Source organism: Lepus europaeus, chromosome 6, assembly GCF_033115175.1.
Source record: "Lepus europaeus isolate LE1 chromosome 6, mLepTim1.pri, whole genome shotgun sequence".
Lineage (NCBI taxonomy): Eukaryota > Metazoa > Chordata > Mammalia > Lagomorpha > Leporidae > Lepus > Lepus europaeus.
Window position 1 is genome coordinate 72,209,035 of NC_084832.1, and position 14,671 is coordinate 72,223,705.

General features: G+C 36.1%; 1 protein-coding gene across 5 annotated transcripts in view; it reads right to left on the bottom strand.

The window, feature by feature from the left end:
• The window catches only part of NBEA (neurobeachin), a 731,002-nt gene that overhangs the window by 328,766 nt on the left and 387,565 nt on the right, over positions 1-14,671 (bottom strand). For all 5 annotated transcript variants that reach the window (XM_062194378.1, XM_062194375.1, XM_062194377.1 and 2 more), the window contains exon 35: positions 13,677-13,741. In XM_062194378.1, coding sequence (XP_062050362.1) covers positions 13,677-13,741 — 65 coding nt within the window. The remainder of the gene's footprint in view (positions 1-13,676; positions 13,742-14,671) is intronic.

The window sequence follows — 14,671 nt, forward strand, 5'->3', positions numbered from 1 at the left end:
AGAAAAAAAGAAAAGGAAGATAAATCTGAAGGATAATTTGGAGCCTGAGACAGGTACCTGAAGACTTGCTGTGGAAGGGAGCAAGGCATTACAAAGAGAAGGTGGGCTGAGGAGACAGAATTAACACTATTTGAAAACTAACCCTATTCCTCATCTAATTAACTGTTATGAAAAAGCTATGGAACTAGGTAATTTCTGTTGCATGAAAACAAGAATCCATAGATCAGCATTTTATTTTCTTATTTTAAGCTACAACTTCAAATAAGTCTCAGAAATTAGAATACATGAGAGCATATTAATCTATCAGAAACCTAAATAGTTTTTATACTTAGAGTAGCACAGAAAAATGACTCAGCATAGGGACATATTATGTTGCCAGTTATGGGTAAAGATGTATATGTATTTAGCTGGTGAGAACCATGAATTACTGGTAACAGTTCTCAAACACTGGTATCCACTGGAGATACTGATTACTTACACAACAAATTAATAATGCTACCTAAACTCTAGTCTGAGGTCAGGCTGGTTTAATAAACATCTCTTGTGATGCTTAAACATTTGAAAATAGACTGAATTACTACAGGGTAAATAATAGTAAAGCCTGAGTTTCATTTCTCAGTGTCACTCAGTGGCAAAATTGTAACAACTGCCCCACATTGAACCCATTCAGAGACAATATTATTAGAAAGTTACAAACAACGTATACTCTTGTCCAACGCCATTAGGAAAGGGTCATTTATTAGCATTAGTTCCTAGATCTTCTAATATTAGTTCAATGTAGCATATCTCCGGAAGTACAGTCTCTTGTCTCCTTTATTTCCAATTAGTTAATAGACCAAAAAGGTCAATTTTGGTGAAATCTTCTACTTTTCTTCTTTCCATCTTTCTTAATAATGGTTAAGATATTAATTTTTTTCTGCCTGAAACTAGTCTCAGAAAATTAATGCCCTAACAGAGGATTTAAAAATATGCATACTATATTTAATATAGATTTAGAAAACATTGCTTTCAGGATGGGAGGGCAGGTTAAGATTGAGACACATGACTTCAATACTGAGATATCAGCTTAGAACACTGTCTTTCAAGCCATGTCCTAAAGTAAAACATAAGACATTTTACATCATAACCCTATTTACACATATAACAAATGTTTCAAAAAACATTATGAGGGTACTTCAAAAACTTCTTGGCAAATGAAATTAAAAGATAGATTTATTGTGGTACAAAACAACTTTGGAATCCGTGCAGTTTTTTCATAGTCCACATTTCCAGGAACATTTTTGAAGACCCCTCATGGGGATGGATTTCAATTGTTTTTTTGAACCAAAGTAAAGTTAATTTTAATTCCATTTTCCATGAATTTCTGAAGAAACCTAGTATTTACCTGAGCAATGGGCAACGTACATAATTATTTTATTGCATTCTTTACTCTTAGTCTTGAAAATGCTGAAAGCAGCCCAGGATTTCATGTCCCATTAATGGTCAAGATATTCATCATCAAAAATACGGGTTAGAAGATTCTTTCTGTCTAGAGATAACCCTGGGCTACACAGACAAGCTACTGGCTTAAATTCTAGGATTCCAAATAAATGGGAAAAGGTTTTAATGCCCAGCATAAGAAAGCCAATGCTAACAGGTATAAAGAGTCTGAGATGTAAAAGGTGGAGTGAACAAAAACACACATCAATGCCATGAATAGAAAGTCTGAAAGAAGACTTTGAAAGCAAACCAAGTATAACAGCACAAGTACCTACAACATAATACAATGCTAGGAAGAAATGCATATACCAGTATAGCCTCTTCGATAAAGTTTACAAGCTGATCTGTACTCCCTCAGTGGCACAGTTCTTTTGTCACAGGAAAAGGGATGCAAAAGTATTTTGTAAATACCATGAGTAGGAGTCCCAGTAAAAGCTTATTCTTAATTCAAAATGGAATTTCTGAGTTGGGTGTTTGGCACGGGACTTAAGATGCTGCTTAGTGTGCCAGAATCCCACATCAGAACACCTGGGTTCAAGTCTCAGTACAGCATCTGACTCTAGCTTCTTGCTAATGTGAACCCTAGTAGTGAGCAGGTGTCTGCTCAAATAGTTCAGTCTCTACCACTTATGTGGGAGATTGGAATTGAGACCTGGGCTTCTGGCTTTGGCCTGGCCCAGCCACAGCTGTTGTAGGCATTTGGGAAGTGAACCAGCAGAGAAAAGATTTCTGTCTGTCTGAATGTTTTCCTCTCTTTTTACCTTTAAAATTAAAAACAAAACAAAACAAAAAAACTAAACTAAACTAGACATTCCCCCCCTTCCTTCCTTCCTTTCTTTCTTTTTTCTTTTTTTTTTTTTGAGAGAGGGAGGGAAGGAGGGAGGCAGCCAGGGGAAGGAGGGAGAGAAACAGAGAGAGATAACAAACTCACTCATGCATTTATTTACTATCCACTTACTACCATTAACTATCCAAATACCACAACAACTAGGGCTAGACCAGGGACCACAGCCATGATCCAAGAACACAATCCATGTCCCCTGCATGAGAAGCAGGGACCCAATTACTTGAGCCATCTGCTGCCTCCCAGGGCCTACATTAGTAGGTAACTGAGATCAGGAACAGGAGCCAGGAATCAAACCCAGGCATTCCAATATGGGACTCATGCATTGTAACTGCTAGGCTAAAAGCCCACTCCCCCAAATATAATTCCTTATTGCTGAATTTACCAGTATGAATTTAAGGAACTAGAGATTTCATAATAACATTATAATAATGCAATCTAAAATGCACTTAGGAGATACAAGAAAGAAGCCATTATATGGCTTTTGCCGCTACTGTTTTGACTAAACAACTGTCATATTCAGTTAAATTCCATTTAAATAATAACTCATAAAGCAAACAAATTACATCTCTGGGGTCCCTACTATGTACCAGCAACATTTAGAACTGATTATTCACTAGACAAAGTATATTATAGTTATCTGATTGATTGTTACTTCAATTGCTATAGCATTAGATAAGTAAATCAGTCACATGGTATAAGAAGAAAACAAGGCTTACAGAGATGAACTTAACAAACAATAGTTTACCAAGGACTTCTTTTGGTGATAATTGATAATGATCTGTAAGGTTAGAGAGAGGTATCTTCGATGGGTAATTCAGTGTACGGAGATAAGGAATGCTAGAGCAGCAAAGGCCTTATTGGTGGCCATACATGCCTTGAATTTTATGAGTAATGAAACAAAACTATATGCATTTTTTAAAAAATCTGGTTTATTGTGGTCTAATATATATAATGAAATTAGCTCTTTTATAATGCATAGATTGATAAATTTTGACAAATGCATATTCATGTGACCAAAGTCAAAATCAGGAACATTTCCAGCATCCAAAAGCACTCCTTTGGTCTTTTCTCTGCCACCTACAGCACCCACTGAACTATTTCGTGTTTTAATAATTTTGCCATTCCCAGAATCTCACAAAATGAAATCATGCAATTTGTCCTTGCTGTCTTGCTTCTTTCACTTGTACAAAGCTTTACGTCACATATATGTTATGTGTATATCAATAGCTCACACCTTATTAATTGCTTGACATCGCTATTCAATACAATAATTGTATTGTACAATACAATAATACAACAATTGGTTTATCCACTTAATCTGTTGATAAACATTTGGTCTTTGGCAATTATGAATAAAGTTGTTACGAACATTCACATATAGATTTTAATGAGGACTTACCTTTTTATTTCTTCTGGGCAGATAACTAGGTTTGGAATCATAGCATTGTATGGCTAGGTGTATGCTTCAAGCTTATAAGATACCAGCAAAACTGTTTTCCAAATGGATAGTTGATAGCTTTTATTGTGTAAGTTTTTGCATATTTTAACTACAACCTGAAGCCATGTTTTGATACTATTATAACTATTTGATTTTATTTATATTTCTAATTTCCTATAATTGATTTTGAATATTAATTTGTATCCTGTGACTGTTAAATTTACTTATTATTTCTTGCACCCCTTTTCAGGCATCTTAGGATTTTTTCCTTGCCTGGTTAATGGGTAAGATGATCAATCAAACACAAGTGAGAATATCCTTGTCTTGTTTTTGATCAATGGGAAAAGCATTCAATCTTCCACGATGAAGTAAGATGTTAACTACACTTGTACATTTTTAGTGGATGTCACTTTTATTGAGCGAGTTCAATCTCATTTGTAGTATATTGAGAGTTTTTATCATGAAAAATGCTGAGTTTTGCAAATGCTTTACCTGTAGCTATCAAAATGACTATGCCCTTTTTCTGTTAATATGGTGTGTTACATTGATAAATATTTTTGAATGTTATTTCAAACTTATATTTTTCTAACAACTCTTGTTCATAATATAACTCTTTTCATATATTGTTGTATTTCATTTGCCAAACATTGTTAAAGATTATTGCCTCTAAGTTAAAGATGGGCATTGTTCTATAACGTCATTTCTTGCAATGACATTGTCTGGTGTTGGTATCAGGTTAGGAAGTTTCATCAAGTGAGCTATAATGAGTTGTCTCATACTACTGTAAACATCTGAATATATAATTGGTAAGTATTTTTAACATCAAATCTGCTCTTGGGTAATTAAGTCCATTATTATTCTTACATTGTGCTATGACTAGAGCAATGTAGACTTTGGAATAATGGATTTTTAAAAAAAGAATAAATCTGTAAAAGTGTCATACTCTGCAGGATTATAGAGACACACAAAACATGATCAGCACTAAGAAATGAATAAATTATTGGTCAGAAACATTTTTATTCTTTATTTAAATAATATAAAGCCCAGACATTATGATTTTTACAAATAAAATTATGTTCTCATGAAGGCATTTTCTATTGTTCTAATATTTCTATTGTTCTAATAAATCTTAATTTTCATAAAATAAGGCCGATTTTTCTTTTTTTTTTTTTCTAACATACTTGTTTGGGTCCAGTCTCCTAAAAGAAGCTTTAAAGTCTAGTAAAATAGCTCCTCCTTCTAAAGTCACATGTTCCTATATTGTTTATTTTTAGTTACTCATATACTGCCTATGATATTTTTGAATTTTTACATTTTTTAACATTTATTTATTTATCTACAAGGAAGAGTTAGAGACGGGGGGTGGGGGAGAGAGGGAAAGAGATCTTTCATCCCCTGGTTCAGTTTCCAAAAGGCTGCAAGGGTTGGGGCTGGTCGAGGCTGAAGCCAGGAGAACGCCATCTTGGTCTCCTATGTGGGCACTATGGACCAAAGCACTTGGGCCATCTTACTCTGCTTCCCAGATGCATAGAAGGGAGCTGAAAACCAGCATTCATATGGGATGCCAGCATCAAAGGCAACATCTCAACCTGCTGTACCACAGTGCTGGCCCTAGAACTGTTTACATTTTTTCTGCCATGTAAATCCTAACTTCTCAATTCTAAGTTATTGGAAAATGAGGATCATATGCAAAAATGTATTTATATCCCTGCTAAACTAATCACACATGTATGCTTTGTAAGTATTTACACAGATACAATATATGTATTATAATTAGTAAGTATAAAGAATTTCAGGAATACATATTCATATGTTATATTACTTTTGTAATTAAAAGCAACTTTTTCATAATCTTTATCCAGCCAAAGCTGGCCTTATGACAGGCACATTACAAAAGAGGTGTTCAACTGCTGATCTGTACATCAGCAACTGGGAAAAATCTTTTGTGTGTTCTCACTTTACCAACATGTGAACTAATAAGCTTGTAACTTGGTGTCCTAATTCCCAGGCACCACTGGGAGTTCCCAACCTTGGATTAAATTTAAGAATCTATGGTGGGGCTGGAGCTGTGGTATACCAGGTAAAGCCGCCACCTGCAGTGCCGGTGTCCCATAAGGGTGCCAGTTAAGTCCTAGCTGCTCCACTTCTGATCCAGCTCTCTGCTGTGGCCTGGGAAAGCAGTAGAAGATGGTCCATGTCCTCGGGCCCCTGCACCTGCATGAGAGACAAGGAAAGAAGCTCCTGGCTTCTGGCTTCAGTAGGGCCCAGCTCCAGCCATTGGGCAATTTGGGAGTGAATCAGCAGATAGAAGACCTCTCTCTCTCTGTCTCTGTAACTCTGCTTTTCAAATAAATAAATCAATCTTTAAAAAATGATATACTGGGGCCAGCGCCATGGCTCACTTTGTTAATCCTCTGCCTGCGGCACCGGCATCCCATATGGGCTCCAGGTTCTAGCCCCAGTTGCTCCTCTTCCAGTCCAGCTCTCTGCTGTGGCCCAGGAGGGCAGTGGAGGATGGCCCAAGTGCTTGGGCGCCTGCACCTGCATTGGAGACCAGGGAGAGGCACCTGGCTCCTGGCTTCAAATCGGCACAGCGCTGGCCAAGGCGGCCATTTGGGGAGTGAACCAATGGAAGGAAGACCTTTCTCTCTCTGTCTATAACTCTACCTGTCAAATAATTAAAAAAAGATACACTATTAATATTAAAAAAAAAAGAATTTACTAGGTAGTGAAATAATGGATTAATGTTATTAACATGGCAGTGGGTTTGGATTTTGAGAGTATTTGTAGTAAAAGGGAGTTCAGCACCCTCTTGCTCTTTCTCACCCTTTTGACCCTGCTGCCACGGAATGATGCGGCAGGAAGGTGCACGCCAGATTCCAGTGCACTGGTTGTAGGCTTCCCAGACTTTACAACTATAAGCCAATACATTTCCATTCATGGTAAATTACCCAGTTTTCTGGTATTCAGTTATAGCAGCATAAAATAGGCTTAGACAACAAAATTTTGAGTTGTATTTGCCTACTACTTGAAGTCTGACCATTATTAAATAAGAGATGTTTATTTTAGTTCCAGAAAGATACTTTTCATCTGTCATCAATGTCTCAGGTTTTATATATATATATATATATATATATATATATATATATATATATATAAAAATTAGAAATGTTGTTTTAAGATCTATATAAGTAAATTTGTAAAAATAAAAGATTTATTTACCTTATCAATTATGAAACTATGTATTTAATAACCTATTACACATGTAAAATAAACAAAAGAATAATAAGGAAAATTTATAGATTAGTTTCCAAATGAAAGAAGGAACTTCTGTTTTCTAGAACTTTCCAAAAATGAAACCAAAATGTCAACTATAACAAAAAGACTTCTTATCTTAAAACTTTGGAAATGACTGTGTTTTTTAAATAGTTTTTGGGAAATGGGAGACATAAGAGAAAAGAATGCTAAATAGTAAGCAGAATCTATCAAATTAAAGATGACAGGTTGGGAACACATAATCACTTTGGAATTATATTAGATGCAATGTGATTTTCCCTTAAAAACCTAAGTAAGGAAAGCATATATTTCTCCAAATTTCAAAGAAGAAAATAAAAATCAGAATCATGTGAACCTTAGGTTAAATTCAAGGCTACACTTGAACACACTGTGACCTTTTTATGGTGAATATTCATTAATTATATCCTATGTTGTGATAGAGATTTACTTTAGGCAAATGATTAATTTGTTTCAACAGAACAGTCAAATTCTGTAATTTAAAGAACTCTTCCCTATTTTCCTCATAATTCAATTCATATTTTAATAATTTAAATTTAAATTATTATTGCCAAGATATTATAGGCAATTTTACATCCCATTAACCTTGCTTTGTTTTAATTATAAAGATCCTTTGTTAGATTCCTTTAAATGATCCAGTTTGTAATTTCAGCCTGTCCTGGGGAGCACTTTAATTCAACTGCACATTCATCAGCTGTTTTTGTCCTGTTAATTGTAGACAACTGCACAATTGCTTCTGTGAGCTGTGATTGATGAGCTGTATTCATGAGTGTAACTGTTAAATAGGATAAACATTTATAACAATTTCCACTTAAAGATTTTTATCTTCATTCCCACAAGGACAAATTAAAGACTGATATTCTAACAACCACGGGGAAGTCATATTTTTTAATTCTTGATTTTAAACCAATTGAAAAACGTGTCCTTATTGTAACTATATTACAAATATCTAAATATGCCACTTTTTCAAATAAAAAAATCAAAGTTCAATTTGTACAAGATGCACATTGAAAGAAGTCACTCAAACTAAAGGTGGGAGTCAGAAATTTTTCTGAATACATAATATATATAGTAACTGAAATAAACACTTCCATTTTCAAAGTGGCTTTACTGCAGCAGCCTTAAGTAAATGTGTGATATATATTATCTAGAACCTTCAGAGAAACTGAGCAAGAAAGCAGCTACAAAAGCCTGCAGGTTGAAACAATGTGAGATGGGATTTTATTCTATGCCCAGAGTTCACCTGTTTATTGGGAGAAGAACTGTTAGTAGAGTCTAGTACAGATAAATAAACATGGTATATGGTACACTAGGCACTGTGGAAACAGCCACAAAACCACACCACAAATATACAGAATTAACATTACAGCAGGGTAAGCATAATCCAGGGGAAATGGAAGAGCTAACCCTACTCTGGGTTAGGGATGGGGAGGGGGGCAGGTAGGCGGTACTCAGTGAAGAGGTGGTTTTCACCAAAGTAAAAGTCTGAAAGCAAATGCCCATCTTTTTTGTAAATCACCACTTTATCAAAAAATAAGTCCCTAGTTATCTGCTCCCAGAACACATTCAACTTGTCCACTGACAGTTATCATACCTGACATCACGTCATCTAAGACTGTTGCCCCATTCGACTGGAAGCTCTGTTAGGACAGGGATTAAGTCTACACCCACATCATGAGGTGCGACTAAATGCAGTAGGCTCCTTTAATCCTAACTTTAAAATCTTCTTGTTGACTGTTCACTCCTACCAATAATTTTGAGTTTCTTCAAGAAATACAGAATTCAAGAATACAGCATCAAATGCAACAGAGAACTACATACAAGTTTTTAAGGAAAATACTGTTTAGTGAAGGAGGTAGATGTCAAAAAATAAAGCAGATAATGTAAAGAGAGGTTTTTAACTGTTAAAACTTCATGGGTGACATTTAAGCTGATTCCTTTTGAAAGAGAGAGAAGACAGAGGAGAGGGGAGTGGAGTGGGGAGGGGGTAAGAGAGCCAGGAGGTGGAAGGGGAGAGGGGAAAGGAAACAGAGGGGGTAAGGGGGAGGGGAGAGAGGAAAGGGGAGAGAAGAGAGTAGGGAGGGGAGAGGGGAGAGGAGAGATAACACAATCAAAGGTGTAGGGGAGGAGGAGTCCACCAAGCACAATAGTAAAATGTGGTTCTAGGTTTACCACTCTACACATTCTCCCTGGGCATCACATGTGTATTCTACTCCACAATTTACCCTGCACAAACTGGAGACTCCCAACTCTAAATCTCCACGCCAGTTCTCTCTCTCTCTAGTGCTCAAGATCCAAAAGTCCTGATGCCTGTGTGATATCTCCACTTGGCTATTTCAGATATGATAAATTCAGGGTGACCAAAAGTGAAAACATCTCTCACTGAACTCACCCACACCTCTGCTCCCTTATTGTTCTAGCTAAGTGAACTTTGCTTTTATGAAATATAAACCATCCAGCTACCAAACACAGAAATCAAGTTATCCTTGATTCCTTTTTTCCCATCGTCCATCAGCAGTCCTGCTGATTTAATTTTCAAAAAGTACTTCAAAATTGTTCACTTTTGCAACCACCATGATTCATCCATGCATCATCTTCCTCAATAGGATTTCTGAAACCTGACATCAGGGGCCCTATTCAAGCCTTAAGCCCTTGAATCCACTCACATCCTGTAGGGTATGTCTAAATCTTTTCAATTATCACCAGCACCCTTAGCACAGCTTGTAGTCACCTTCTTGGCATGACCTTTGTCAATGTCCTCTGTCATGAGGGGATGGCCCTTGGCTCTCTCTCTGCCTGACACACAGTATGCATTTAAACAGCTCTTAGATGACTGAGATAGCTTTCTAAGAACATATCCTGCCATCGCTTGCCTACAGGCTTATGCACTATATGATTCCTTCTGCTTAAGACTTTGTTCCTCTACTTTTGCTTTTCACTTTGCTATTTCATAATCAAGTTCCAGTTGTCATCTAAGAAAGCATTTCCTTTGGGTGATTATAGTTGTGAAAAACCCCGGTATCTCTACCATGGTGGGGTGGGGATTGGGGGGATGCACCCTTCAGACTAGGTCAGGTGCCTTCCCCTTTGACTGTATCATGCTCATACTGCCCTTATCATAGCATCCTTTATTTGTCTGCAGATGTTTGTCTTCACCAAAAAATTCAGGACAGTGTCTATTTTGTCCACCTCCCTACTCCTACCTCTTATAATAACATTTCATCACGATTTGTTCTTACAGCGTTAATGTTGAATTTTTATTCCAAAATCATCCTTTTCCTTGAAGGAACAGTTACCATGAAGAGTAGAAATATAAATTTAGGTTGGTACAACAAACATTATGGTGCGCATTTCAGAGATTTTCATAGTTTAATTTTTTTTTAAATATTGCAATTATTTCTAATTGCTTTCCTAACACAAAATAAACTTTAAGATCTACCACTGAGGCCGGCGCCGTGGCTCAACAGGCTAATCCTCTGCCTAGCGGCGCCGGCACACTGGGTTCTAGTCCCGGTTGGGGAGCCGGATTCTGTCCCGGTTGCCCCTCTTCCAGGCCAGCTCTCTGCTGTGGCCCGGGAGTGCAGTGGAGGATGGCCCAGGTGCTTGGGCCCTGCACCCCATGGGAGACCAGGAGAAGTACCTGGCTCCTGCCTTCGGATCAGTGCGGTGCGCCGGCCACAGTGCGCTGGCTGCGGCGGCCATTGGAGGGTGAACCAACGGCAAAGGAAGACCTTTCTCTCTGTCTCTCTCTCTCTCTCACTGTCCACTCTGCCTGTCCAAAAAAAAAAAAAAAAAATCTACCACTGAACAATTTCCCATTTCCACTGGGAAATGAGGGCATTTGGGGGAGTAAACCAGCAGATGGGAGTTCTCATGTTTTCTCTATTGCTACATCATAAATTAATTTAAAAACACGTTAAAAGAAAGTTGCTATTTTTAGCAAGAGGAAATAGTAATATTGTTTTATATGGCTTTCAGGAACCAAAGGAAGGAAGACCTTTCTCTCTGTCTCTCTCTCTCACTGTCTAACTCTGCTTGTAAAAAACAAACAAACATATCAGAGGCTCAAAACCTCTAATATTAGCATTTTTTAATCCTTGTTCTAGTTTTCTAAGTCAATAACTATAATCTTTTCTTTTTTTTTTAATAAAGATTTATTTATTTACTAGAAAGGCAGAGTTATAGAGAGGCAGACGCAGAGAGAGAGAGAGAGAGAGAGAGAGAGAATCTTCCAACAGATGGTTCACTCCCCAGAAAGCCGATCTAAAGCCAGGAGCCAGGAGTCTCCTCCAGGTCTCCCATGTGAGTGCAGGGGCTCCAGGACTTGAGCTATCTTCTACTGCTTTCCTAGGTCACAGCAGAGGGCTGGATCGGAAGTAGAGGAGCTAGGAGCCAGGACTCAAACCTGCACCCACATGGGATGCCAGCACTGTAGGCAGTGGCCTTCCCCGCTAAGCTACAGCACTGGCCCCAAGCAACTATAATTTTAATTTAAGCATTAAAGGATCAATCTGATTAACTCTTAGGAGATTTACTTTTGGTGAGATGATTTTTTTCTTTAACTTAATAGTTGAAATAAATAACAAAATAAGCATATATATGACCTAAGACTTATTTCTAAAACTGTTGTAACAATGATTAGCTTTGGCAAATATTTTTTTCTGTTTTTCATTGCCTGAAAAGGAGTAATACTTACCACCAATTCTTTGATTGTATAAACAGCGAATGCTATTATACTATTTTTGTTACAAAAGAAAAGTTATTTTCTGCATCTTTTATGTTAGAATAAATGTGAAACATTGTTTTGGTCCTATTTTATAACAAAAGTGATTAGGTCATAAAATATAATCATGAGAAATATACATTATGATAAAATGTTCTAAAAACACAGCTGCTTCTCAGAATACGGTACAATAAAAATGAATAATATTATGATACATTAACATTCTTTAAAAAGTGTGTTTCTGGGCTGGGGTTGTAGCACAGAGGGTTAAGCCACTGCCTGTGATGCTAGTATCCTACATGGGTGCCAGTTCATGTCCCAGCTGCTCCACTTCCAAACCAGCTCCCTGCTAATGCTCCTGGGAAAAGCAATGGAAAATGGCCCAAGTGCTTCAGCCCCACCACCCAGTGGGAGATTTGGATCAAGCTCCTGGTTCCTGGCTTCAGCTGGCTCAGCCCTACTATTGCAGCTGTTTGCAAATGAACCAGCAAATGGAAGACTGTGCTCTTATGCACAAGTACTTTCTCTCTTCCTTCTAACTCTGTAACTCTGCCTTTCAAATAAATAAAGAAATCTTTAAAAAATTATCTATATAAACTATTTTCAAGGAATATTTTTTCGTGATAGTCTCCTTTAAAGTCAAAGATAAAATTTAAATACCGTAAGCATTATATTCTTATCAATTTAATTAAATATGGTTTCGAAGAAATAAATATGTTATGTCAAATGCCATCATTATTTCCCAAAGAATACACTATACAAGTAAGATTTGTGGAAAATGGAATTGAGATTTGATGATTGTTTGTAGTCCCTGTATACACTTGAGGGACAATGGCTTTCCTATTTACTGCTTGTTAAATTCTGTATTTATTAGAGGGTTAAGCTTGTGATTATAAAGTAAACTGAACGTATGTCATTATAAAAATTAAAAGGAAAATAAGAAAAGAAGAAGAGAGGGTGGAAGTGAGGGAGGGTAAAGTAGAAAGTATCATTATGCTCTTAAAACAGTATATATGAAATATATAAAATACGTTCCCTTTATATAAATAAAAAGCAAAAAATGTTAATTTTGTGCAAATTTTTTAAGTCTATGTAAAGATGGATCTTTAGAAAGTCTCTGAAAAAAGGACATTATGAAAAAACTATACTAGATTTCAAAATTGTTTTGCAACAAAATCAACTTACTTTTTACTTTCATTTTTCCTAAGCCATTTGAAGTGCCTTCATACACACAAGAAATCAAGTTATAAAGGGATGCAGGTGTGGGCTCATGGAAGCTATATATGTCACATGGTGACAGTTACATTGGTCTTACTATGGCCACTTCCAATAAAGCACTGCAAATATCATTTTCAACTAATTATCAAAAACTAAAACATGCATTAATAGGTTTAAACATAATTTTCCTTACATCATCATTTTAACAATGGTATATATAAATTCCTAACCAAGACTGGTATACTTCCTATATTTAATATCCTTTGCATTTTCAGTTGGACATTAAGTGCATAACATATTCTAATAAAACAATCTCACATGAATGGATGGGAGGCTGAGAGTAAACACTGAACACTGCTCTGAAAACAGATGGAGTGGCAGATGGGATTACAGACTGTGTTCACTTGATCTGGGTAAAACAACTTTACTATTCAGTATGATGAGGCTCAAATCTCACAAAAATCTTATAAAATCTGTCCTTTTATTTTAAACATGCCTTTTTTCCAAAAAAATTTTTACCACTCTAAATTTTGTTAAGTTTAAGTACCTGTGTGGTAAATTATTTAACTGTAAGATATCTTCTTACACATTTTTGGTACAGATGGCAGGAAAGAGCACTTGCCCAATGGAATCAAATGTATGCTGACTAGTTGTCCAAAAGTTATAAAATTAATTACCTTCCTTCATTGATGAGCTCAATAAATGCAAGTCCTGCATTCTTCTGAATAGAATTTTGCCATTCCTAAAAGGAGAAATCAAACCAAATGTAAGAAAAATGAACATGTAAACAAAAGTAATATCTGGCATAAGGATCATGTTGATGTCCTTAATAACTTCCACATTATATTGCTCACAATGTCTTTACAAGAGTTTATAGCAAACGTTCTCTTGTAAAAGATCAAAAATGTTAAACAGTAGCCTTATATCAGTTTAGGAGATGCTTTGAAATTCCAGAATATTTCAGGCTTATTGCTGACTGGGGTGGAAAGTAAGATCACAGATACATGGGGCTGTTAGCAGAGTTCTCTTCCAAAAGAAAGCAAATGATCAAAAGGCCTAGAAATTCCTGAAGTAGAAAATCTTAGTCCCTAGTATTGAGTATTTCTATTGATATATTAAAATCAAAATAATAAATATAAACTAAGTGTTTAAATTGATTTGCAAATGAAATGTTCTCAATATATAGTTTATTTTTCATTTTTACAGGCTCCCATACATAGGTTCAACCAACTATGGATCAAAGATATTCAAAAGAAAAAATTCCAGAAAGTTCCAAAGAGGGAAATTTGAATTTGTTGTTCATAATACTTTAAGAAGGGTACAAAGCTGAATCTGTACACATAAAAGTGATGTGTAGGTATTGTATTATTAGAAGAATTCCAAAGGCAACTTAAAGTTTATGGGAAGATGTGCACAGATTATGTGCAAACACTACGCCAATTCATATAAGGGATTCCAGAATCTAGATATTGGTACCCACAGATGTCCTGGAATCAAAACCCACAGATATCAAGGGAATATATATGCATTACAAGTTATCAAAAGCCACAGTTAAAACAATGTTATAAGTAAATTCATTTGAAATTTACAATAAAAACACCTAATATTAAAAGTATAGCTAAATGTAGTGGATTCTCTCTTTGCTGAGTTGTTTGGGAATCTAGCAATTCTA